Source organism: Cheilinus undulatus, linkage group 24, assembly GCF_018320785.1.
Source record: "Cheilinus undulatus linkage group 24, ASM1832078v1, whole genome shotgun sequence".
Lineage (NCBI taxonomy): Eukaryota > Metazoa > Chordata > Actinopteri > Labriformes > Labridae > Cheilinus > Cheilinus undulatus.
Window position 1 is genome coordinate 11,542,988 of NC_054888.1, and position 26,858 is coordinate 11,569,845.

Sequence of the window (26,858 nt, forward strand, 5' to 3'; positions counted from 1 at the left end):
TTATTTATGCCGTATAGCCACGATAGAGTGGAAGTGTATTTCTTGTCGTATCTGCAAATGCAGAAAATTTAACAAACAAATCCTTTTCAAGAAAGGTAAAATCAAGATGAAAAAATCACAAGACACATGAAATAAGGTGGTCAAATCTTTATTTAATGGTACTTCAACGATGTTTATCACCTTTTTGTCTTCCAAAGATACTTGAATAAAACAGCAGTAGTAAAAAAGTAGCTAAACTGACAGCCTTATGTAACCTCCAGTCCTTTAACATGGACCGATGAGCTTCCTGGCAGTGCGTCATGTGCTTCACAGTGCTGCTTCACGACTAACATGCACCCTTCCCCTTAAATAAACATCCTAGGAAACAAAAGCAACTAATATAGCTAGAAATAATGCACATTTTCATCATCTAAATACAAGCAGCATTATCACTTTACAGCATGACTGATGCCGCATCTACAAATAAGAAGCTTTTTCATTTTAAACCCTTTAAAGTGGCATTTTTATATATTTTATACATTAGTACACTGTCAGGATCATGAAGCTGCTTCCACTAGTGCTCAAGATTTCAGTGACAGGGACAAACCATTTGTTTTGTAAATTTGGAAGGGATCAAGTGTCAGGACGAATACGACATACACCAACATATTTACTCACACGGGGACACCTTCAGAAATATAAAGTAGAAGAAGTCAGAGCATTTTGTTGTGTTTGTACACCTCTGTTTTCCTACTGAAAGAATTTGAAATGAAGGCTGGCATGTCTGACGTGAACCGTTTATAGAAGAGGAAAAAAATCAGCCACACATACAACATATACTCCAAGAGTTGTCTACATGGTGGCAGAATGGGGAAAAATACATTATAGAGGTCAATCATTTATGATCAGGGGATATCCATCCCACATCACATTTATAATTTCACTATCTTGAACCAATATTGTGTGACAAGATGTATTTTAAATCTAATGTTTGCATAATGTTTTGAACATTTTTGGTTGAAAACTTTGAGACAGCTGGGCATAGACGGCCTAGCAGTAAGGTTGCACCTGACGTACGCAGGTGGTCTGTAGGTGGATCCTTTCCCTCCCATGTCATCCCTGCTCTCCCTCATCTATCAATAATAAAGGCCCAAAAAATTATCAGAAACATCTTGTTATACTTCCAGAATAACGTCTGGTTCTCCTTAAAAATAACATAAAGAAGGTTTTATTTGAAAAGTATGTCAGCGCTGCTGAAAATGCTAAAAACAAATCTGGCAGTAAGTGATGGCAGCCTGGCTGGTACAATAAGATTTAGGTCAAAGGAAAAGCTGAGTCAAGATCATAAAAGCTCTGTGCTAGGGCGTGCCGTAATTATGGATGGAACATCAGAAGAAATAGGTGAGGTGATTTTAATCCTATGTATTACAGCAGAGATCCATGATAGCCATGGCTTTGCAACACAAAGATGCCTGAACCAACCCTAGTTATCACAGGTTGCTCTCTTCCAAGTCCTGCTCCTTATCTCGACCAATCTCAGCATGCCCAGTGGATTATGTTAGGAGTTAGGGGAGGTATTCTCTGAGATGCTGGTGGAGCGGAGGCACAGAGGGAGCCCAGAACAACACAACGCCTTTCTAAATGGAGCCAGCAGGGCAAGAATGTAGGATGGGTTTTAGATTATTACAATCAAAACAAACAGGCTGACTGTAGGCTAGAGGCATGACTTCATTCTCATATATTCATATTCTTGTATTTATTTTCTAGGATAGATTTTGGGCTATTTTTGCCTTTATTAGACAGAACAGCTGAAGGTAGACAAGAAAAGTAGGACGAGAGACATAGGTATGACATGCAGGGAAGGGCCGAAGTTGAGTTTTAACTTTTTTAGATAAATGGGGCCCTAAACTCACAGTTTCCACATTTGTATGTCTTCTTTTACAGCTCCACTTGTGTTTTACCACAAATTTCATCCTATCAAAGCTTTAAATTGAAAGCAATCACATCAAATCCAAGCAGATGAAGCGTACTACGGCTGTTTTTACAGATTATCACACTGGGATGAAAATAATATGAAGCATCTTTACATACTATAAGTGCATGGACTAAAGGGGACATTTATCACCTTACAACACTCTTAATCCAGAGGACAGCACAGCGCAGAGCTGAGAAACAGTGCTCCGTTTGCTTCTTTCAGAGTGCTTCATAGCCCTGTTTCATTTTTTTTTTAACTGACGACATAGTGGATTAGTGGAAATTCAGCCCTCATTTTTAGAGAGCTGTGGTCGTTTTACATTCAAAAACAAAAACAGCCTCGAGTAATTTGGCTCCGTTAAATGTCAAACAGTTATTTTCTACACCACAATCAACACAGACAGACGGACAGGCAGAGTATAAAACCGAAAGAACCCCGGTAACACTGTGAGACGTCTTTATAGGAACACTACAGGTTGAAAAATGCGAGCGAGGCGGCTCTGACTTGTCCGCCACAGATCAGCTGACATCAAACAGCGGTGATGAAGAGCTGTAGTGCTGACATGAGCGTGGCATATAAAGTCGAATCTCACGATCATGTAGCACCCCAGCAAAAATCAAACAGTCTGAAAGGTTGAATAAAGGTCATTCCCTTTTGTCGGCCTTCACAAAGAAACGTGACCAATCAGAATGATGCTGCATTCATGTCATGAGGGAGCATCCATCACTGGAGGTCCTGTACAGACTTGATTTACCGCACAAAACAAACTTTAGCATGCTATATTTCATGTATATCTTTAAAACAAAATACCAAAATAAACCAAAATCCAGTGAAGTCTCCTCCTAAAACATTGTTTGCATTATTTCTACACTTCAACACCAATATTTCCTATGCTTCTGTCTCCATGTTTCATTTTTAGTCACAGCTAAACTGAACTGTGTGTTCCATTTTCCCACTGAACATGAATGCAGCACTCTCTATGTTTTCTCTCCGTCTTATGAAATGCTCGTCTACAGGACAATGCAGCACCCGTAGGTGCTTTTCCCAAAGTCCCAAAACCTTCTTCAAAGCTCTGAGAGCATCTTCAGCTCTCACCTCAGGATGAAATGTCACAGCTGTCACGATGCGCACACCCCCTGCTGGTCGTCGCTCAGTGCTCCACTCCAGCTCTGTACTCCGGGCGTCGTGTCTGGATGATCTTCGGCCGCGGGGTGTGCGGCTTCTCTTCTTGATCGCTGTCGTCAGGGGCAGAGCTGTCGCCACGCTCGTCCTCGCAGACGTGGACGACCACACTGGGGGTGGTGGGCGTGGCCGTGTGGAGCTCGTACTTGTCTCCTGGGGAATGGAAGTTACATAATGTAAGAAGATGCATTTACATGTCTGTCTATGATTGAACCTGACTGATTCACACTTAACATTATAAAAAGCCAGTAAATAATGCATCATTACCATCAATTATTTTTGGGATTAGAAGAATAACTACATCTAACACTTGCTATTTTTCTGATTAACGTTTGTGCTAAAATAAAGCAACTAAAACTGCACCATGAATAACTTTATGTTGTAAACAAAGGTCTCGAGATTGTCGCTTCACTATACTGCATGTTAAATATATTATTACTTTTCAGTACCACATGCTCCATATGCCTCAAAACCAGTTATTTTTGTTTTCAATAGCACTGAAAAGGGACTAAAGTTCAACCCAAAGCTGCAACGAGCATAAGAGAGTCAAGAGAGATAAAGCAGCAATGAAAGGGAGCACCGCTAGAGACAAACAAAGCAGTGATACAGACAAATATGATGCCATTCTGATTGTTTCACAGCCGTTACACTAAAGCTGAAGTTCTAATGACCCAAAAGTTATCCGCACTGAACAACACAAGGAAATATGTTTCTTTGCTTGTGTCTCTAACGTCTGTGAAAAACACTACAAATCTGAGTCATGATTTCTCACAGAGGAGGCATGAGACCAGAACTTTGGAAATCCATCTGCACCTCCACACCCGAATTGAATCTGAAATTACACCTCTTCAGCCCACTGTGTGTCTTTGCCTCACCCTCAGCCTCAGCCTCAGCCACTGTTAAACAGCAAACGACGTTTTTATAAAGTCCCTTTTGCATCTCATAAAAATGCACCTGATAACATTGGTGTTGGTTGCAGACAGAGAGCAGCACTTCACAACGCTACGCTAACACAGACTTAATTAAGAAAATGAGAAGATAAAAAGAGAGCAGAATCATTGCAGACTCTTCTAGATTCTTAATAGCTCAGATGATTTGATTTGGCTTTCATATTTCAAGGAAAGTCTTTTTGCTTTTGCCTCTAATCACTATGAACAGCATGTGTAACGGTATGTATTCAGTTACTCTTTCTAATGTGCAGGTTAACTAAATTAACATGTTTAGGCTGCCAAGTAGGTTTTTCTTTTTTTTTCTGACATACTCTGACCTTTTATAATGTTGTATTGAAGTTCAAAAGTCTGTTTTTGTGGCAACTCTACTGCATGTCCTCTACTTATTTACTGTGGAAGAAAAAAAACCCTCTGTGTTTGACTCTCCTGCATGGCTCTGTGTTTTCTTAATAGGCTGACTTCATGCAGGTGCATCATCTCTCTCTATAGCTTTAACTGAGCATTTGAAATGAATATTTCCTGTTGTTTACTCATGCTTTATTTATTGTCCTGATTCAGTCTATGTTAGGGGTTAAACCTTATCTTTACTCCTGGATTTGCATGTGTTTTAATGATGTTGGGTCTAAACTAATTGGCTACAGCTCCTTATTACCAAACCACTAAGTAAGAGTAAATCCTAGAGTCTCGAGTACCTTGACAGATTCTTTACACCCATTTAATAATCTCCCGTTACCAAACTATGGCCACTAAGAAATGCCAGTAAAAATACCACTCTGGCAAATCAATCCTAGTAAGCAGCCTCGTTGGCAACATTTAAACAGAGGCAGAAGACACAGACAGTCTAAGATTGTCATTGTTTTGCTATTGAGGCTGATCTGGACTTGCTGCCTTGGAGACAAGATCTCCTCCTATCATTAAAGAAACTAAGATAAAAGCTAGAGAAATATCCTTTTAAAGAAAGCCTTGAGCAGAAGCTCTTACTCTTAGTGTCAGTTTTACAGAACTTTACAGAACACTTTTTTTAAAATCCAAAGCTTAAGAAATAGAAATAAAAAAATATCCAAAAATTTAAGGGATAAGTGAAGTATACCTGGGCCTAGCTTTGAGATGGCACACAGCAGGTCATAGTTAATGACTGGCGTAGCGTCCTGAGACTGTTCCCAGCCGACCGGAGGGGAGGCGGGGGGCGAGATTAGGAACTGCTTCTCCGGCTTGGGGGGCTCCAGACGAGGACTGCCTATGTGGACGGACTGCAGAGAGAAAGACAAATGAGTCAGCTGAGAAGGAAAAGGGATTTAACTGAAGATGAAGAAAGGAATAGATCAAAACTGACAAAATCTTAAGCAAGTTTCCCTAACATGATAGGATTTTATGAAGGTTTAATGATGGTGACTGGTCAACAGGCTATTCACACGTGTATTTTATTTATCAGTTCTAGATGTATCCAAGACAAATTCTCTACAGAGACAGTATATCATATTGAATTGTATAATTCAAGTCTGTACCTCCTCCTTCCCCAAAAAAACCCAAGAGAGATTAAAGCTTCCAGATGAACTAGCTTTGTGTTTTTAGATCAAAGCAGCAGGTGGAGTATGACGCATTACCTGGGCGAAGTACAGCCTCATCTCTTTGCCGTTGAAGTCTGTCTTATGGAGCCGGAGTCTGGCCTCGGCTGCAGCCAGAGCGTCACTGAAGCTGATCCTGACCCGCCGGAAGGACTTGAAGTACTGGAACTGCACCTCGGGGTCGAATGAGCGGAACAAGGCTTCGAAACTGGCCTGGAAAGACGGCAGGGGAGGAGGAAATACAAAGAGACAGTCAGAATCAGAAAAACGAGGGCGTCTTCTGCACCACCGCCTCCATTTCCGCTCAATTTTTCCCTTTTTTGTTCTTCTTTCTCGTCTTATCTATAAATACGAAACACTGCAGGTCAGATCAGCCATAAATACCATTATGAGACTTGAAGAGGCTATGAATAAAACTTATAAAAATAGCTTCTATTACTCGACACTATATCTGTCCTCCCTCCTGTCTCAAGGGAGCCTGCAGCCTGTGTGCGTCAGAGAGAGCGAGCTACGGCCTCAATGTTAGACGCCCAATTATTGTTATAGAGGCTAATTAAGAAAGAAAAATGAAGTAGACAGATGACCTTGACTAGAAGACAAGCGCACAAACAGCCAAGGCTGACAGAATCCCATTAATACTGACGCACTTGAGATGGCAGCAGATCTGAATTTGTGGATGCAATGTAATTACACCCACACCTCCAGGCAAACACGCTCTCTCAGTTGTTTGATGATACAGTTGCCCTTTAAGAAACTGCTTTCAGACACCGACTTCTCTGTTCAGTTTGAGGCCTTTAAGGTCGGTGTGTACACAACAGGACTAAATGAAGAGCCGTCGCCGACCCCAGCAGACGGTCAGGAAGGTGCTGGGCCGCTCCACAGAAATAGCTTCCTGCCTCAGAAAACCGCTGGCTTTCGCTTCACTTCAGACGCCGTGACGCAAGCGGGCTTTGTTGTAACCTGTCAAGTCTCGTCAGTAAATTTCAAAAAACAGCAAAAAGGAACTTTTTCTTTGTTAAATCAGAGACAGATGAAAAGATGCTTTTTTCTTGTCTCTTTGTGTCCAGCTCACAAAAAAGAACAACGTTTAGTCAATACTGAAGATTAAAATGGAAAAAGGGGAGAAAAGACAGAGCACTGGGTGGTGGGGATTCTTGATAATGGATGTTTGCTGGTATTTGATGTTCCATTATCTCTATATTCACATTAGCTGATACAAAAGCGAAACCAACATAAACACACACTCATCATCATTACAGAACCCCAGATCCCTCCTGTATATTTCACTGATAGTGCATTTATTTGGCTTTTAGCTGATTATCGGCATCCACTTTAGCTCCACTGCAAGATCCGTCTTCCCCACTGGTTTTATTTTCATAACTATCAGCCAACAAACACTGAGGCTTAGGAGTATAAGACGTCACATGCGGTTTCCTGCTGCTACATTGTTCTTCTGAGCTGCCTCATGTTAGCAGAGCTAGTGCTAAATGTTTTAAGTACATTTTGCCTATCATAACAAATCCATATCAGTATCAATACTGGCCCTGTAAAAACCAACATCCGTCAACCCTTATGTAGTACAGGGGTTCCAAAACTTTCAGCCCGTGACCCCCCAAAAAACAGCATCAGAGATCAGGGACCCCCATCCTCCCTTGAGGGGGATAATGAAGGATTTTGCACAAAGCATCCCATGATAAAACATGCATTTTAGGTCATTCATATAACTTTTACATGCATTTAAGCATAAATATCACTTAATAACTATGTTTTGATGTTGATCTGAACTAATTTTAAGAATATTTCTGTTATATAATAGATTTTATGATCATATGAAATTTTTCTATTTTATGAAAAGCATCCCACGACTTCCTTCACTGTCTCGTGACTTTTTTCCAATATTTTTTTGAATTTTCCTAATTTCACAGTTGACAAAAAAGCACATACTGAGGCAATGATGCCATAACTCAACAAGTAAACACAATAACAAACAAACAAATCAAAATTAAACAAAAAGTTCAGAAAGAAACAGGCTCAAGAAACTCCTTTTAAAGTACTGGCAGAGATCAGGTCCAATATATTTCAAAGAGGGCTACCTGACTTTGTCAAACTGATCTTTCTCTGCATGCAAAATGCTTGAAAATATTCTAAGGGAACCAGTTCAAACACAACTCTATTCCATCCTGTAACAACATATTTTTCTTGCAGCAAAAATATATTATTACAATGGTTAATAACCTATTATTTGCATCCATGCTGACTTGGAAGACCCAAAATCCATGACATGGGATCCATTTCAAAGTTTTACTGAAATATTTTCCACATGTCAAAAGGTGTTTCTGACCAATACTTATGCAGATTATGACCTGACCATAAGCAGTGAGTTAGAGCACCAATTTCTGTTTAACATTTAACACACAGAGGGGAAAAAGATGGATTGAAAGAGTGTCTGCAACTAGGAGATATGAGTTTGATGTATGATTTTTAACTGAGGTGACCTAGTTTGTGAGCATATTGAAATCTTTTTTGCCTCCAAACAAGCTCCCATGCCTGATAACTCCCACTCCCACACTCCTTTAACTCTGTGCATCAGTAGGTGAACTGTAAGCTCTCTGGATGTTGTGACATTTTCTCAATAACAGATATTTCAGGGTGGTACTTCCAGTAATGGCTTAGTTGGAAGAAACAGACAATATCCTGTTTGAGAGCTGGTAGAATGTACTTGTTTCATTGTCCTTAAAACAGTGCTGTAACAACTGGCTGACAGACTGAGACCCATGGCTTGTCCCTATATAGCTTATCCTTTCAAATTAAAATGTTTCTTCTTTATGGCTGTATTACAACAGGGTGGATCTCAAACCATAATGATGAAGTTAGACCAAAAACCTCATGCTTTTAAGTGGAAAAAAAAAACAAAAAAAAAAACAGAACCAAGTGTGGCTCGGCTCTAAAACTTCAGTTCTTAGGCACTTTAATTTTTAGGAATGTGGATAATAGAGACAAAAACAATTTAGCTGAGGTCTTCTTCATAAATATTGTTTGTAAATTATTTGGCAGTTTGAGTGTGGAGAAATGTGAATGAATAAAATATTTGGCTGTTTTAGATGGCATTATTTAAACAAAAAATCCTACAATATGTACCCAATCTCTGGGTTCACCTCTCTCATTAGCAGACATAATTAACATCAGTGCGGTGCAGTGAATCGTTCAGTAATTGTTATTTTTATGGGTTAAAATGACAAACATCTGCAGCAGTAGGTGCTATCAGCTATCATCAGTAGCACTGATGGATGGTCAGCATAACCCTTTGCTTTGAGGCATTGCTGATGGCTGCATTTCAATAAAGGACAGACTAGGAATAGCTTTGTTTTCACACATTCCTATACTAAAGGACTACGGGAAAAACTTTATAAGGACTCTCAAGCTGCAGCTACCTAAAATGAGAAGACTCGGAGTGATTGATGAATTATAATAAATCAGCTGTTGCAGTCACCAGAATTTGAATATTTAGGTAAAAATAGCATTTTGCCAGTCATCCCTGCTCTCTGCAGTGAGCAGGCAGAATATTTTGTAACCACTGGACTGCACTGCAGCAGAGGCGCAAACAAGAGGCATGGTCTTTCATTGAGTCACAGGGAGGAATCGATGAATGGAGGAAGATTTACCCCTGCCTGAGGAGGTTTTTTTAATCACAGAACAAAACCGACAACACAGGTGATAGATCTGATATCCCAGTGTGCTTTAACCACCAGAATCTGAGACAAAGCTTTCTGCAAGACTGACAATACACTAACGTCAATGTGCTTAAACATACCTAATGTATGGCCTATATTAGAAAATTTAATTGTGGTGCTGATTTACCAGAATAGCATGTTAACTATGGCATATGTACCTCAATGCAGCTGGAGAAGAAAATAACTAGAGAGCTAGATCTTAGTGCACAGATGCATTATAAAAATAGAGCAATTACAGCCAGACACTGAAATCTTCAATAATTTAACCTTTACCATTCCTATATAAGGCTCGTATTAAGCTTCAACAACACAGTGATCACACTCAAGTACTTATTCTTTTTGCACTATCTGCAATAAATGTCAAAAGAATTCATTAAATAGTTTAAATGGAAACTTAGGCAAATGATGCTTAACCCTAGGGTGCACTGCATTACATTTTTGTCAATATCCTACATGCCTTTACTGACAAATTCATTTTAGCCCATAACAATGTCAAAACCTATATATCAATGTAGTTCAGACCTACATTTCAGTCGTTAATAATTCTGAAGTTAAAGAAATGAGGATGAAGTAAGGAAGAATATCAGCTGACTAAATTTGTTTATATATATGGTCAATATGGCCTGATATTACAGCCAATTTAGGTTGATATAGGCCAATAATTTACTGCCCATATAGAGCTATATCTATAGACAATATAATCAGTTACTGAAAGCCCATATAGGCTGATATTTACAGATAATATGGGCTGATATTTGAAGCCGATTTAGGTTGATATAGGCCAATATTGAAAGCAGATACAGACCGATACTTAAAGCCAATACAGAGTGTTATTACCAGCCAATTTATGCCAATATTTGCAGACGATACAGGCTGACATTTACAGCTGATAAAGGCTGATATACACTGATACATGTAGCTGATATAGGGTGACACAGGCAGATACTGACAGCAGATATAGACAGCAGATATAGACGGATATTAACAGCCGATACAGGATGTTAATCACAGCCAATATAGGCTAACATTTACATCTGGTACAGGGTGATATAAAGCAATATTTACAGCAGATATGGATTGATATAGGTTGATATTTGCAGACCATATAGGCTGACATTTATGGCAGGTACAGGGCTATATAAACCGATATTTACAGCCGATATACACTGATATTCATGGCCAATACAGGCAGATATTTGCAGACGATATAAATGGATATCTACAGCCAATATAAGCTGACATTTACAGTTGATATAGGCCCATATTTACAGGAGATATAAGGTGATATAGGCAGATATAGACCTATATTTACAATGATTATTCACAGCCAATATAGGCCTACAGTTACAGCTGATATAGGCAGATAATGTATGGATCATAAATACTTGCAGAAATTGTCATATTTGCTGATTCTGATATTCATAAAAAATACAAAAAAATATTCTAATAAATCAAAAGTGGGTCACAAACCCTTTATCAGCGGGTTTTGGATTTGTGACCAGGAAGAAAAGTGGCAAATAGTCTTTAACGTGCTTTTATTTTGAAGGATATATCTCTATTTTTATGTTCCATTACACTGTTTTTCCTTCTCAAGTCCAAACCGCCCCATGTTCCATTGAGAACACTTGTTTATAATTAAAAATTTTAGGAATTTGGGTCACAATTTTTTGTCGGATAAGATGGAACCAAATAGTTTACTTAATGCATAAGCATTAGATAAACTACACTTAAAGATAATTAGGTCAAGTTTAAAAAGCTAAAGCCTACATTTCCCACAATGCAACCTATTACATCTTTTTTTTATTCACAAGTCCTTCAAGCCCCATGTTATAGTGTAGCTTTAAACTAGACTGCCTGCGTCAAGCTAAGGCTGAGCTACCAGCAATGACATCACTATGACATCATCAAGGTTAAATTTAACTTCCTTCTTGAATAAAGAAAATGCCACACTTTTTTCAGCAGTCTAAAGAAAAACGTAGGACAGAGACCATTTCCAAGAAGCTTTCGAGAAAGAGTTTCTGCAGAGGATGCATCTGAGTCTGAACTCTCTCTTACCTGCGCCTCTGGTCGGTTGAACACTTCCTGGTTGGTCACCGAGGCGACCAGGCAGAAGTGGTTACACTTAGTGGTCTTGATGTGCATGATGGGAGATCCGGAGAGCTGAAGCCTTCTCCACCTGATACCTGCTGTTAGCGTGCAACGAGACGGTGTTACCGCCTTCAGTGTAGGCGGGGATGAAGATGCAGATGATGATGAAGAGGAAGGGGGAAATCGGGGGGATCGGAGGAGCGTTGCCTTCCCCAGGGTGACAGTCGAGAAGGATTTTTAGATGCTCCTTAACAGGAATCAGGTCAGCCTTTTGTTTCAGGTGCAGGTGTCTTCCACGTGGGTCTTCTTTTGTTAGACAGCACTCCACGATGCTAGAGGTACACTAAGCTGCGTTCAAGTCAACTCCGTCAACACATTACCTCCTAACCCAGATTCCAAGGTTATCTAGTCTGGTGTAACACTTTTGCAGCCTACAGCTTTTTCTTTCTTATCTTCTGCTCCAGTACTCAGTCCAGTTTTTTCTTCAAGTGTGCCAGCTCTGCAGCAGCCTCCAAACTGAAGGAAATTTCCAGAAATGTTGTGCAGTGCAAATAAAAATGTCATTCAACCTCTTCTAAGCTCACTCCGTCTCCTTTCTCACTCTCTCCTGCTGCTGCTGCTCCACAGCCGCTTAAATGAGTCCCTGCCAGCCGATGACGCATTACCCACACTCCCCTCCCTCTCCTCATTCATTCGTTCATGCACTGCAAGCCAATCGGCTGTGCAAGAGGGAGGGTCAGACTGTCTTTTTTCCCCCTTTTCTTCCTCTATTGACTGATACTGGCCAATGCTGACTAATCAGACAGAAAGAAGGGCAATGAGAGAGAGAGATACTGGAAAATAATGACCTCACCCCAGGCCAAACTGACGCATTAATCAGCTTTTTGTTGCATTCAAACTCAGGACAAAAATCCTTTGTTGAGTGGAAAAAGTGTGACAATGAGCCTCTTTGATTTCACTCACATACCAAAGAGGTGTCATTTGACTTCAAGACGTGGAAAACACATGTCAGTCTTAGTAAATATGGATGAAGCTGAGAGGGAGACAAAGGAGAGAGGCAGGAATAGAAAAGTGAAAGAGTGGAAAGAGAAAGAGAGACATGACGGGTAGGAAGAATGCAAGATGGAGGGATGAAGGGATAAAAACTAGGTGGTGGGAGAGAGGTGGTGCTCATGGAAAGTATGCAGTTTGATAACATGCTTTTATGAGGTATAAATAGCAGAGAGCATGAAGTGGAGGGGAGTTGGAAAAACAAGACCAGACTGTGCAGCCAATTCCTCGAACATTTGCACCTGTTTGTGTGTACTTAAACACTCCTTGGTTGAGAGGAAGAGGTGGATAGTGCTGATGTGCTGCACTAAATCCAGCTTTTATTTTTAAACAGAAACAGGAAGCAGCACATTATTCAACTTGCTGAACAGCCAGAATGTTCTCATGACTGCAGAAAGCTTTTATGCTCATAATAAGCGGAAAATTAAGCAATAAGTATTAGACGACGGAAAGCGTTCACTGGAAAAGCTCTGATTAGGACTTCTGGATGGCAGCACAAATGAGTAAACATACACTCCGTCTCTGATGTCTGATATTTCTCTGCTATTACTCCAAAACACCCCAAAAACCTACACACATTTCCATTGAAGAAAAGGACCAAAAATTAGGAAATCTGAAGTGAAAATAAACCAGATCAGATATGTTTAATTATAAGAAAAACAGACATTACACAGTGATAAATACAATTATATTGACAGAGGAATTATCAGTTTTGATAAGGGATGAACATCTATCAGAGAAAATGTAAACAAGTACACTGGCTGCTTTGATTCGGGGTCACTTGAGCCTTTATTGTTCAGATATTCAGCATTAGGCTTGTGATCTGTACCATTAGTTATTTTCCCAAATGCTGATTGAACTAACCTTGCAAAGCAGATGGATACGCCTATTTCCGTGTTTTTCACTGGCGAATCCATCTTGCAAAACTTTCGTTTGAACTGTTTGGGCCCGGTTAGAAAGTGACAAGACTAATCAGCGACGAGGAGCAGTGCTTTCAGGCATGGTGGAGTCGTGACGTAAGTAAGCAGCAACAAGAGGCCGGCGCAATTATGGTGGAAGAGATCAGCGTGGATGCTGCTAAAGCGCCAGTTTTATCAAAACTTGACATTTCTTCGTTGAAAGAAGCACAAAGAACAGCATTGTGTTGTTGTTTTTTGTTTGTTTGTTTTTTTATTTTCAAAAACGCCAGAAGTCGTGTATTGACATGTCAATAGTTGCCATGGTTCGCGTTATTCCTCTATAGCTGTGCATGAGCACCTCGGTTGCGGCTACGTCACGTGTTTTGTTGCTCTGATTGGCCCATAAAGATGTGACAGACTGAACGTTCATCAATCACACTCTGAGTTTTTTCAAATCCTCTGCCCTTTCCCAAACACTTAGTATTGAAAGTATTCAGATGGATGTGTAAAACACATCCATCTGGTGTGTCAGGTTATGATTGACCTAATTTATTAAGAAGTGCACAACCTTTTAAGATATTTGAAAACTTTTAGATTAGCATCCTGGTGATTTATATGGTTGGATCTTCACCAATATGTGAAGATAAAATGCAGATATTTCCCCCCTTTGATTTAAAAGTAATATTAAAGGGGCGCAGGTGGCCGAGTAGTTAAGGCGCGCCCCATGTACGCAGACGGATTGGGTTTGAATCCGGCCTGAGGCCCTTTACCGCATGTCTTTCCCCTGCTCTCATCCCTGTTTCCGACTCTATCCACTATCCTCCTCTATCGAATAAAGGCACAAAAATGCCCAAAATTAACCTTTAAAAAAGTAATATTAAAGAGACTATAACTTGTATGTTTGAGCCAAAAATTCAGGCTGAAGTAAGGCGTATATGTGGTGAGTAAGCCAACCGAGGACACAATCGGGTGTGAAGGAGGAATGACACAACCCCAGTTGTGCACTGGAGGTCTTTGAAAATTACCAGAGGCATGAAAAAATAACCTTCAGAGTATAAAAAGGGGTGGATGTGGTGAGTAAGCACGGCTGAGGTTACCAGACAGGTGGGAAGTAGGGTTAGCATGAGCACCTGGTCTTACTGACGATGTCCTAAGCGCCTGGAAACAGCTGGCAGTGTCTGGGCATGTTCCCACTGGTGAGAAGGGCAAGGGCTGGGCGATATCTCTAGATTTTAATTTATACTGATATATTTCTATACGAGATATGACACAGGACAATATCGTTATATCGATATAATTAGTTTCACATAAATACTTAAATGTGAGTCACCATTTTGCCTACTTCTCTCGACTCTGCGTTGCTCTTTGTCCTTCCCTGCCTCCCTCCCCCTATTCAGTTCATGTGGATTTAACTCAGAACTGAATCTATTTATATGGAGATATATATCGAATATCGAGACATAGCCAAAATATATCGAGATATACACTTTGGTCCATAGCACCCAGCCCTAGGAAGGCCCAGGCAAAAGAGATTCCACTGAGCTTGATCTGTGCGCCTTTCATGCCTAAACGTAGGGACGCGCTTTGGGACGATCTCAGATTGCGTAGAAATAGAATGTACTGTGGATCTGCTAAAGCTGTTTTATTGTATAATCAGCTCTATTACTTCTAGCTCTTGCTCCCTCACCCCCTCCCCATGTAGGAGTGATTCATCGCTGGAAAGGAAAGTTTTCTGTCCAGTATGTAGACAGCATAAACGGGCAGTTGTGAGAGGAAACTGACCTGACCATTCATGGACGTGACATTGGATTGACAGCTGTCATTAAAAGAAACACATGAACACCATGATACCTTTAAGCATTTGTGTCGGCATCTGCTGCCCCTCCAGCTAAATAAGATGTCCTCCTCTTGAAAAAATAATCAGTACTGTAAAGGTTTAAATGCTTCAACTAGGCCCCAAAGCCCACAGGTTAGGCCCTGTATACTGAAATCTGCATGCAACCTTTGTATTCTAAAGAGCCAGTTCACCTGCTGCTACATGGGTCAGGCCTGTGGAAGGAAACTGGAAACTCATGCAAACACAGGCAGAACATGCAAACACAAAGGGCCTCTGCAGGACCATGGGGCTGTGAGAGGACCGGTGTGTAAAGGCCACATCGATGCAGTGACATCTGGCTGATGGCCTGTTTGGAACGTGCCCATATAAACGATTACACCGACATGTAAACGTAATGTACATGAAGACTGTGGCTGGCTGAGTGCAGGTGTTAATGCACAGTGAAATGACTCACAGCACTGCCCTGCATGCTAGATGGAAAATGTGTGCGGAAAATAAAGCAGTGTAATGTTGGTGAGCCTCCCGACGGTGAAGCTGATGCTCTCATGTAAGTGTTGTTTGTTGATGTTAAACATTACCGTGTGAGTCTGTGTGTGTAGGTGCTAATCATCTCCAGACTTCAACCTCACCCTGCTGCTGCCGCTGAGTGTGTATGTGCACGCTCAGCCCTGCATTTTTTCCACTGCTATGTTTTTGTTTCATCTTCCCATTTTTTCCATTCCCTCACCGCAGAGATAGGCCAGCACACACGCAGACAGACAGGTGTGCACATGACACAGAGCATACAAAACACGCATGCACTCAGAGCAAAGCTCTATGACTTCACAGACCCTGGACAAAACACTGTGTTACCAGCCAGATGCGACATTTTTATTGCATCATTCTGTCTTCAACACAACATTCAGTTATAATATGAACTGTTGTCTGAAGGTTAATACTGGGAAAGGCTAGTGAGGCATGGGCCATAGCTCAGCCCGGGATTTTAAAGATGACATTAGCAATCAAAACAGCACACCAACAGATTATGTTCACTACAGCCTGAATCACGACTCTTAAAATTCTAAATCTTGCATTGTCCAAACTTTAGGGTAAACAAGATAAACATGGCTAGCTAATGGCTTCCTCCTACATCCATTTTGGCAAGTCCAGCACATCTCCTTGTCTGTACAATTGTGTTTAATTTCATACATCACACTCGTGGTATAAACTAGAGCCGATATATATATGCTGATATATCGGCCGATAACCAATATATCAGCATATATATGAAATAAGAACATTGATATACACAGGATGTATACTGTACATGAACACAAATTTGGACATGTGAATAACCAGTTGCATTTATCTTTGTTTATTTCACAAAGATGCAACTCAAACGGCATTAAAACACTGTATAATAATCTTATATTGTGGCTGTGGACCATATTAGACAGGAGAATGATAAATGGAGAGCCATATTTACATCGCTGTGGCAAAGATGCACACAGAATATGTTTACAAGGTGTTTCTTGATAACCCTAAGGAAGGCCACAAGCTTAAATGCTTTATAAAGTTGTTCTCTAAAGATCTAGTATTAGTGAAACTTTCTGTCTCCACACTGGTAGAATATGTCACAGGAAAGATAAACACCGTATGAATGCTTTTCTGGTTTGTGCTTTTCAAAGTAAAAGCCCGGTTTAGCATTTCTATAGAGAAACTCAGTTCACTTATACAGAATGCTTTTATTTTGAAAAGTTCCCAGCAAAACTTCCACTATACATTGAATGAAGTTGCTTTTATAAGCGGGGTTTATTGAGGTAAAACTTATGAAGAAGGACAGGGCTTTCAGAGCAGGGAGATGCGGCTGACAGGCAGAAAACTTGCGCCATGTGTGAAAGCTGCACCGGCAGGAACCGGAGCTGACACGCGTAGCACATGCAAGCAGCAAAACAAGCCTAGTATGACTACAGCAGGGATTAGGCTGCCTGTGAGTGCTTCGGGACGGAGAGGGACGAACAGCAGCAGCGCTGCTCAGTAAGAAGACCAACAATGATACGTGCTTTCACGTCAGAGTCTCCAAAACTCTCCAGTAACACCAGAAAAAGTCGCTAGATTTGTTGCTAGTCGCTTTTTTGAAAAAGAGTCGCGAGAGGGGTCTGAAAACTTGCTAAATATAGCGACAAAGTTGCTAAGTTGGCAACACTGATGTGAGGGAGAGCTGCTGCTGCACTCTGCATCTGGGGGGAGGTGCCAGGCACTTGGGCTGAGTCCAGCATGGAGACACAGAGTGACAGGAGCAAAATGAGAGAGACAAACTACCCACGTAGCAAAAAAAAATTAATCGTCTACATATTGGTTGATATTGATTAATCTGTGAAACACTATAATCGGCCCGATTAATCAACCTGCCAATAAATCGGTCGGGCTGTAGTATAAACACTTATGTTGTTGTCATGAATCAACAAGTTGGACCTCCATTTATAATATCCATCAGATGTTATGCTTTGTGTTTACTATCACCGCCATGGCTGTGTTTGTTGTGCTTCCTCTTTCGGCCAGCTTGCTTTCTGATTGCTTATTGCTCCGTTCTCTGTAACAACCCTGCTCATTCCCGCTCTTCTGTCCTTAATGTTTCCAGACACAACAGGATTTCTGATAGTACATACAGAATGTTTAATATTCAGATTTTTAGTTGGAACTGAGTGGCAACCTCTGGTCCTGAAAAATGAAGCCAATGCAGAAGTGCATAAAAATTGCAATACGGCGAGGGTCCACTTGAGGCTAGCTGCAGGAACACCGGAAGTCACATACACAACACAGCTGTTTTCTACACTAGAAATAAACTGATTTAAAGCCTTGTTCAAAAACCGAAACATGTCTCATTAGCTAATATCTTCATAAGGACACACTGTTAGGTGGGTGAATTTTTTTGTACCACAACCGTTTCGATTACATTTTGGAAAAACCTCACTGCAGACTGATTGGCATGTCCTGTTTGACTGACAGATAGCATGACAGGCAGACACTACCTATCTGTCAACCAGAAGGCTAGCTTAGCTGACAGGAAGTTGAGCTCAGTGGGCAGGCTCTTGTCTGCCGTTGGGTTGATCCAAAGTTTGGTTGAGACAGAGATTTCAATATGGAGGCCGCAACGGATAGGCTTCAAAAGCTGTTTGAGTCCACCTATTGTAATCAATCGGCTGACGTCACACAGGCTTTGTCCAATTGTTTTTACAGTTTATGGTTGGAATGGCTCCAAACATCTCCGGAACAGAAAGATCACTCTGAACACACAGCAAGAAAATCTGTCACAATTATCTTTAAAACCATCAAATAATCTTGCATTTGCTGACTCTGGTCAGAAGGAGAAATCTGACCCATAACCGACATGATTATCATGTTCAAGTTACTACTGAAGATGAAAAGATGCAAGGAAATACTCTGATGTAAGAAGTAAGAATCAGAGAATTTGTCATTTTCTGTTATTATAATTACTCATTTAAGTGTACATATTTCCAGTACAGTGGGGGATCAATTCAAGAGTTAACTTGTGATTTTCTTCAGCTCTTGATGAGCTTACAAATATGCACCACAAAGCTCTCTGTGCACCATGTACTATGTGTAAAGCATTCCTGTCAGCAACCTTGTATCTGCCAACCCTTAATCAAACATTAATACTTCATCTTTACTTCCTTTTTGCAAAATCTTAAGATAACTGAAATCTGCTCATCATACAGCCTAACTAATGACAAGCATACACCTCTCCAGCTCAGCCTATTTCCATTTCTTCTACCAGTGAAAAAAGGCTAAAACTCCTTGTGCTTTTAGGTGGATTCCAGTGACACATCCTTATTTTCAAGTTTCCATTTCTGAACACTTCTGTGAACTAGGTCCTGACACAAAATCCACTTTCAGCCAGAGGGGCGTCAAGTTATGGAAGCAAGACTCTGCTGACAGGCTGTTTCCTCATGGCTTTACCTAAATTCCACATCTGAGCAGGAAAAGAGGCCAAGGGCTGTGATGACACATCTGTCCCTTTTTCCAGTTTGACCGCCAGCCTGCTCCACTTGTAGACAATTGCAGAACAGCAACAGTAAATCTCTCCCTCTTCCGAGGAGTCGTACAAATTCTGAGTCAGACACATCCAGCAAAACAAAGTGCTCAGATTTTCCGTTTGCTCTAAAACTTGTTTGTGATTCTGGTTAAATGAGTTCCTTCTATCCGTCCATGCCTGACTTCCTTAACCTCTTCTGTGCTGGAAACTCCAGTTGCATGTCTGTAATCTTGCCTGGTTTTGCATCAAAAATAAATATCTTAATTTAAGTCTTTATCTTAAATCTCAATGCTCTCACACACAGCTGCCACTGGAAAAGTCCACCAGACTTTCCAGACTTACACCAGAGTTTTCCCTGACCTAAATTGTTTCTTCCATGCTGGTTTATTAATTCTCCTTTTAGTCAGCCTTATGCTCCACTTCGGCTAAAACTTGCACAACACATTGGAAAAATACATTCTGTTCTATTCTTTGTAAGAGGCCTTGCTCAATGCTCCGTTTTGTTCAGCACATGTCTCATAATCTCAGAAAAACATGTGACTCCAATAATTCCTTGGAAATTCATTTTTCTAAGAGGGAAAGAAAAAAAAAACACCTGTGGCCTGTTGCACCAGCTATATTTAGTTCTGCCTCGAGTTATAGTGCAAAGTTCACACAATGCTCCACAATTAAACAAGTTAGCTTTAATTTATCAATGTTAGCTACACCACAGAGAGGTTTTATAGAGGAGCATGACGTCCAAAACAGTTAAAATAATGTTGCAAAAATAATGTTTTAGTTCCATGTGACAAATCAGAGAAAAGCATTTTGTTGTTTGTTGTTTTTGTTACAGTGCTGCCTTTCAAGAGCCTTAATGGGTTTGATCTAGGGATGTCCCAACGCTGATATTTTTATTGTCAATGTAGCAGAAATTTCCATTCAAGATAACCAACTACTCCGAAGGTTAGACAACTCTCAGAAAACCCTCAAAATTGAATAAAATAATGTGGCAAATGGTAGAACAACTAGCCCTTCTGAATGCAAGCATCCACATGCCTGCACTGGTACTGCCCCAGCTGGTGTGCCAGTTTAACCCAACACAGTTGACATTCTTTAATCACACTCTTTTAGATCATAATTCTGCATCTCAATGAGATTACCTCCATACATGGTGATTGCTTACGTCCAGGCAGTAGAGCCAGAGAAGGTCACTAGCTAAGGCTACGGTCAGTCTGTGGAGGCAGGAGGCTGTGTTACAGCTCGGGCGTGGTATATGAGGGTTATTATATATAAAAAACAATAGTAATGCATTTAACTGTCTAGTAATACCATCTAGATCGAAAACAATGGAGCAAATATAAACCATAAAATTGAATGTATACATGTATTTTAATGCCTATTTTTCAGCTAAAATTTGACTGTAGTTTTACTGTATACTGGAGTACCAATATAAAGTGCTGGGACAGGCAACGTTAATACTGGAAGGATGTGCAGGTGCCACTGTCAAACACTGCAAAAAGTCTAATGTGATTCAAGAATTCATCCCCATTCATCGTTAAGCTTCACTGCTGTAATACATACCCACACAGACCAAACTGCCATGGATTGGCGCCACTTTTTAACCGCTTTTCTTCCACATCAGGCTGTAGCTGCATTTAAATACAACAAGAGGGTATACTACTGTTTTGTGACTAAACCATGCGGAATGCTGTCTAATTGTGAATTTTGCTGAATGTAATGGAAATCATCTTGGTTTAAACCTTTATCAGTAGATATAAAAACAACAACGTACTGCCGCTTATATATCATGTTGGGCTACTCAACTATTCTGAAAATCAGAATCACAGTTACTTTGATTGGTACTGGGATCATGATTACTTCTATTTTTTACAACATCTTCCTCACATGCATCTACTGCACTTTAACTTCTTAACACTTTGAAGAACAAAGATTAAATTAAAAAAAAAGTGAAAAACAAAAATATAAAACAATAATGGCCAAAATACAAAAACAAACAATTAGCAAATGACAAAACCCAAGGACAAAATTAGTGTCACACGGCACAGTAATTTGTTTTCATGACAAAGAGCCAAAACTGAAACTTGAGCTATTGCCCTACACTCTACTAGGGGGACTTTTGGATTTTGTGATAATTGTTTGTCACTCTACACCGCTTTCCACGTTATTAGGCAAGTTCCACATTTTTATGCAAATGACATTTTTCTCTTATTTTCCTAAATATTAATGCAAATGACAGAATATTTTTCAAGTCATCAGCCGTTAGAGCATAATTCAAATGTTTTTGAACAACCTTCATAATGATAACCATTACTTTTTTTTAAAATAAAAACTTCAAAATGCACTGTTCCACATTATTATGCAAAACAGAGTTTTAAAAGATTTTATAGGTTGTAAAGAACTGAAAATGGTCATTCATTGAATTTGCAGCATTAAGAGGCCATATTTTCTTAAATCAAAAGCTATTTTAATCAAAAACATCTTAACAGGCAAAGTTACATGTTAACATAGGAGCCCTGCTTTGATATCACCTTCACAACTCTTGCATCTATTGAACTTGTGAGTTTTTGAGAGTTTCTGCTTGAATTTCTTTTTCAAGATGTCAGAATATCCTCCCAGAGCTGCTATTTTGGTGTGAACTGCCTCCCACCCTCATTGATCTTTAGCTTGAGGATGCTCCAAAGGTTCTCAGCAGGGTTGAGGTCAGGGGAGGATGGGGGCCACACCATGAGTTTCTCTCCTTTTATGCCCATAGCAGCCAATGTCACAGAGGTGTTCTCTGCAGTATGAGATGGTGCATTGTTGTGCATGAAGAAAATTTTGCTACAGAAGGCACGGCTCTTTTTGTACCATGGAAGAAAGTGGTCAGTCAGAAACTCTATATACTTTGCTGAGGTCATTTTCACACCTTCAGGGACCCTGAAGGGGCCTATCAGCTCTCTCCTCATGAATCCAGCTCAGAACATGACTCCGCCCCCTCCTTGGGACATGGTGGCCATCCACCAACCATCCACTACTCCTCCATCTGGACCATCCAGGGCTGCATGGTATTCATCAGTAAATAAGTCAGTTTGAAAATGAGTCTTCATGTATTTCTGGGCCCACTGCAACCGTTTCTGCTTGTGAGCATTGGTTAGAGGCGGCTGAATAGTAGGTTTATACACGACTGCAAGCCTCTGGAGGATCCCGCACCTTGAGGTTGGTGGACTCCAGAGGCACCAGCAGCTTCAAATACTTGTTTGCTGCTTTTTAATGACATTTTAGCAGCTGCTCTCTTAATCTAATGTATTCGTCATCATGCCTTTATCTGCATGAACCTGTCTGTGCTCTGAATCAGCCACAAATATCTTCTATGTTAACGTGGAACTTTGCCTGCAAAGATGTTTTTGATTGAAATAGCTTTGATTTCAGTAAATATGACCTCTTAATGCTGCAAATTCATTGAATCGCCATTTTCAGTTCTTTACAACCTGTAAAATCTTTAAAAACTCTGTTTTGCATAATAATGTGGAATAGTGCATTTTGAGGTTTTTATTTTTAAAAATAATGGTTATCATTTTGAAGGTTGTTCAAAAACATCTGACATATGTTCTAATGGCTGATGATTTGGAAAATATTCTGTCATTTGCATTAATATTTAGGAAAATAAGAGAAAAATGTCATTTGCATAAAAATGTGGAGAGCGGTTTAGAAGCCTGGTGGCCCTGGACTGCATATGAACTAACTGATGGCTGTAATAAATTCAAATGACTGCCATTAATCCACAAACAGTGACAAGAATGCAAGTGAAACATGACTAAGCATTATGACTAGGTGAACACTAAAGCGTACACCCATAAGCTACAGATAGTGTAAATCAACAATGGTGACATCAAGTGTGGAAAATGTTCACTAAAACATAAGGTGAAGTAATGGTACACTATCACTGGCTGATGAAATTATCCAGTGCAACCTGGTGCTGGTTTAATTTGAAATACATAGAAGTTGAAACTAAATTGCAGCTGTATTAAAGACCTGTGATTAACAGGAGGGGGCCACTATCATTTACTCATACTACTTATTCTCTGCAACCTTGATAGAATCAAATTGCTGAGAGGTCTCATGAGTTCATAAAATACTCCCGCTCTCGGTGGAATATCTTGCCATATGATACATCAGCTGACCCTCAAACCCTTGCAGATACCCAGTGGAAAAGCAGCCATATCATATCGGAAAGCCAAGAAGGAAAGAACAACAAAAAGTCAACACAAGTCATTATTTCACCAGCTGCCCTTTGCCCCTCTCTCCTCTGTTGTTTTTCCTTTTCCATCAACGTCAGCAAACCCCTATAGCAGTCACAGAACAGCGGCTCATCCTACCGCTGAGTGTGCGTGTGTCTGCTAAATCAGCCGTGTGTATATCAGCTATTAGACGTATGTGTTAATGAGCTGTCAGGTTTGTCCGTCTCCCCAGGATCTCACCCTAACACATCATAACAGCCCGACTTTGGCAGTCCAGAGGAATTCAACCCGTCTCAAAGGAGAAGGTGTTGTCCTTCCCCCATTCATATAAAACTTTTTCCTAAAACAAATATTCTCCTAATGATATAAAGAGTGTGATGAGCTCCCTTTTGAGTGCCTGGCTGCTTTCCACTGAGTCTGTTTTTCCACTGTCTGACTTGTTCAAGATCTTAACACAAACACAAACAAGGCTTTAATCACTGTGCAAACCAACACTGACACTTTACAACACACTCAATGACTCTGTCGTAACTCTTCTTGATCTCGCCCATCGGAAAAGTTTATGAGCATGTCTTTTCATAAAACAAGTCTTATAATTAATTACCAGATGTAAATGTCTTTTGGTTTACTCAGTGAATTAAGTAACAGCATTATGACTCACAGGAACACAGGTTTTTTAAAGGAGAAGAGATCTAAGGCACAGAAAGAGTGAATTAAATACTACTTAGGTTGTAAATGACCTGTGTAATCACAATACAATAAAATTCTTTAGATGGTAATACAAAATTTTCTGATATCATAAAGTCTTCCAAGTTAGGATTTAGATTCTAAAAGTTTTAATGAGACATCAGACTACAATCGATGCAGACTTTCCCTGTCTTTTTAGCTACAGAGCCTATATCAGACACCACTCACACTACTCAAACATGGGTAGATAGCAAGAGAAGATCAGTTTTTAACTGTCAGTGATCTTTTATAGTGATCATATTCAGATCAAAGATTGTAAACATGGTGAGAAGCCCATCCTGGCGTCTATGTCTGAAATATTTCCACAAGAGGAGCGGATATCTTCTTTATCCTGTTAATCTCAACTGCTAGCTGTTAATTATTGCCTGTGAAATGCCTCTTTGTTTGACTTTATTCCAGAGTGATCTGCTGAACTTGTGAATCCAACTGCTCTGGGATGTGCTGTACTAAATTTTGCTTCCTTCAGATGGAGCAGAACCACAAAGTAGATGGATAAAGTGGGCCAAAGGGGTAAGATTAAAAACTTATTAATAAAGGCCTCTGATATCCATTTGTCTCAGTCTTCCTTCGTCACAAACACAGAACAATCCTTTCATAACAAAAATCAACAACATACAACAATATAATAAAAACCCCGAAACATCCTAAATCATGTCTTCTAAAACTAGGTTACTCCACTGTGGCTTGTTCCCAAATCTCTTGTTCAGAACAAGAGTTACACAAGACTGGAAGCGAATGTGGACTGGATATTACTGGAGACTTTCCAATGATGCATCTCTGTGGCTGATGTCATTCCTGTGTCTCATCTGCTTGTGTAAAATTAAACCAAAGCTACTCAAGTTTAGATATTAAATAACTCAGGATGACTAAGGCAGCGGGAAGTGAGTATTTTAGTTACCAAACCAGTCAAGTCCAAGGCAGTATTGTTTTGCTTTTTAACTCCATCTAGTGGTCAGAAACATTCATGTCTGATACTTTCACTCACAGACAAAAGGAGATATAAACTCTGTGTAATGATCAGGTGACTGATCATTTCCCTGAATTTGCCTTAAGATTTTATAAGACTTCACTTTATAATTCTTTTAAATCCTTTTATTGTAAACTTAAAGGCCTTTCTCCAAGCATTTTGCAAACTTTTCAAGTACTACTTGATGCAAAAATAATCACAGCCTTTTATCTTTTATGCAGTTACACAGCCTGACACAGAAATTGTGATCGCAATAAGATAAATTGAGCAGCACAATTGAAAACAAGCCCCAATGTGTTAAATCTGTACTCAAAAATAAGACTTATTCCACCTCATTTTGATTTTTGATCACTTCCTTGGTTGAAAACATAATATACATTATTCTGGTTATGATAAGCACAGCATAGAATTGAATCTTCTGCATGCAGAGGCAGAATTTGTCCTTGATTTGCATGCAAAAGTGGATTGTGAAGAAGGTAAAACATTTAAACAAGATAGCCGCTTAAGAGAAAAAAAATTCCTAAAACCCAATGAAAATTAAATCACACATTAAAGCCAATCAAATCAAGGCACTAGATTAATCATATGCATATTGAAGGAGTTCTTAACAACAGCATAAAATGGTATGTGCATTTTGAGTTAACAGGCTTGAGTCTTTCTGGTGTCTTAACCATGTGTTATTCTATGGAAATATGAGACCTAAATAAAGATATTTATATGGATTTTGGGAGAAATACTGTCAATGATAACATACAAATTATATTTTCTTTCCTCAAAATACAAATCTATAAAGTTCAGAACAAAAGGTAAGCACATTTTTGTAGTGATCTCTCTTTTTTCAACAGCTCAAACAAAATAAAGTACACAACTGCATGTCAGAGTGTGTTTTTAATTGTCGTATTTAAACATGAGCAGTGATGCAAAGCATCTTTGCTCCTACCTTCTGGCTGCCTTCATTGAATAAATCCTCGGGTACTTTGCAGGCTATCAGGGCGTTGGGCAGATCAGTAAACTGTACATCAACCATGGCCTCCTCCTCACCGCCGTTCTCAGCCTTCTGCATCACGACTCTGTTTCAGAAAATCCTCTGTGAACACAAAAACAAACATGTACGCAAATCACAAACCCACAGACTGAGCTAACGCCCATTATAACTGTTACACCAGCAGCTCTATTAAACCGAGCCTAACGTGAATATAATACGTACCCAAACAGTCGTAGACGTTATTTCATGATAATTTGGTGTTTTACAGCTCTGTCAGCGATGTATTCCTCCAAACAGCCGACACAAGTGAAAGCTCTTGAGTGTATAAGCTCAGAAGCCGCACTAAGCTGGCTAGCAAGCTATGCTAACCTGAATTCTGAGAAGAAGCGAACAAGCGAAACTCTCGATTTTTCCGTTAATATTTCCGCTCTGTCATCATTCCGGGAAGGCCTTTGTTTGACAGTTGGTGTTGTCTTAAACTGAAACGACGCGATATTCTCTAATAGTAACTATAGTTGGACCTTTAGGAGTCGTTTGTTAGCATTGCGCAGAGGATAAAGGAGATGACGTACGTGCGAGCCGCTGTGCGTTTCCGGTGAAGCAGAGCGAGCGTATTCAGGGGGTGATGGAAGACATGAGTTGTAACTGTA

General features: G+C 40.0%; 1 protein-coding gene across 2 annotated transcripts; it reads right to left on the minus strand.

The window, feature by feature from the left end:
- Window positions 1-132: 132 nt before the first annotated feature.
- LOC121506499 (calcipressin-1-like) lies at window positions 133-26,779 on the minus strand. Of its 2 annotated transcripts, XM_041782339.1 has the most exons (5): window positions 26,431-26,779; window positions 26,164-26,310; window positions 5,691-5,864; window positions 5,177-5,336; window positions 133-3,289 (listed from the first exon to the last, which is right to left on the minus strand). In XM_041782339.1, exons 2-5 carry the CDS (start codon window positions 26,284-26,286, stop codon window positions 3,105-3,107), a joined length of 642 nt encoding a protein of 213 aa, XP_041638273.1. In that variant the 5' UTR covers window positions 26,287-26,310; window positions 26,431-26,779; the 3' UTR covers window positions 133-3,104. The 2 variants fall into 2 exon arrangements, with proteins under 2 accessions (XP_041638273.1, XP_041638274.1); XM_041782340.1 differs by lacking the exons at window positions 26,164-26,310; window positions 26,431-26,779 and adding an exon at window positions 11,438-12,088.
- Between the last annotated feature and the right edge of the window lie 79 nt (window positions 26,780-26,858).

Excerpts from the sequence above, each read along its gene's own strand:
- LOC121506499 (XM_041782339.1), bottom strand. The coding sequence starts at position 26,286 with ATGCAGAAGGCTGAGAACGGCGGTGAGGAGGAGGCCATGGTTGATGTA. Across the intron at positions 5,337-5,690 it reads TGAGGCTGTACTTCGCCCAG|TCCGTCCACATAGGCAGTCC; the intron begins GTAATGCGTCAT and ends TTCTCTCTGCAG. Across the intron at positions 3,290-5,176 it reads CATCTCAAAGCTAGGCCCAG|GAGACAAGTACGAGCTCCAC; the intron begins GTATACTTCACT and ends TCCATTCCCCAG.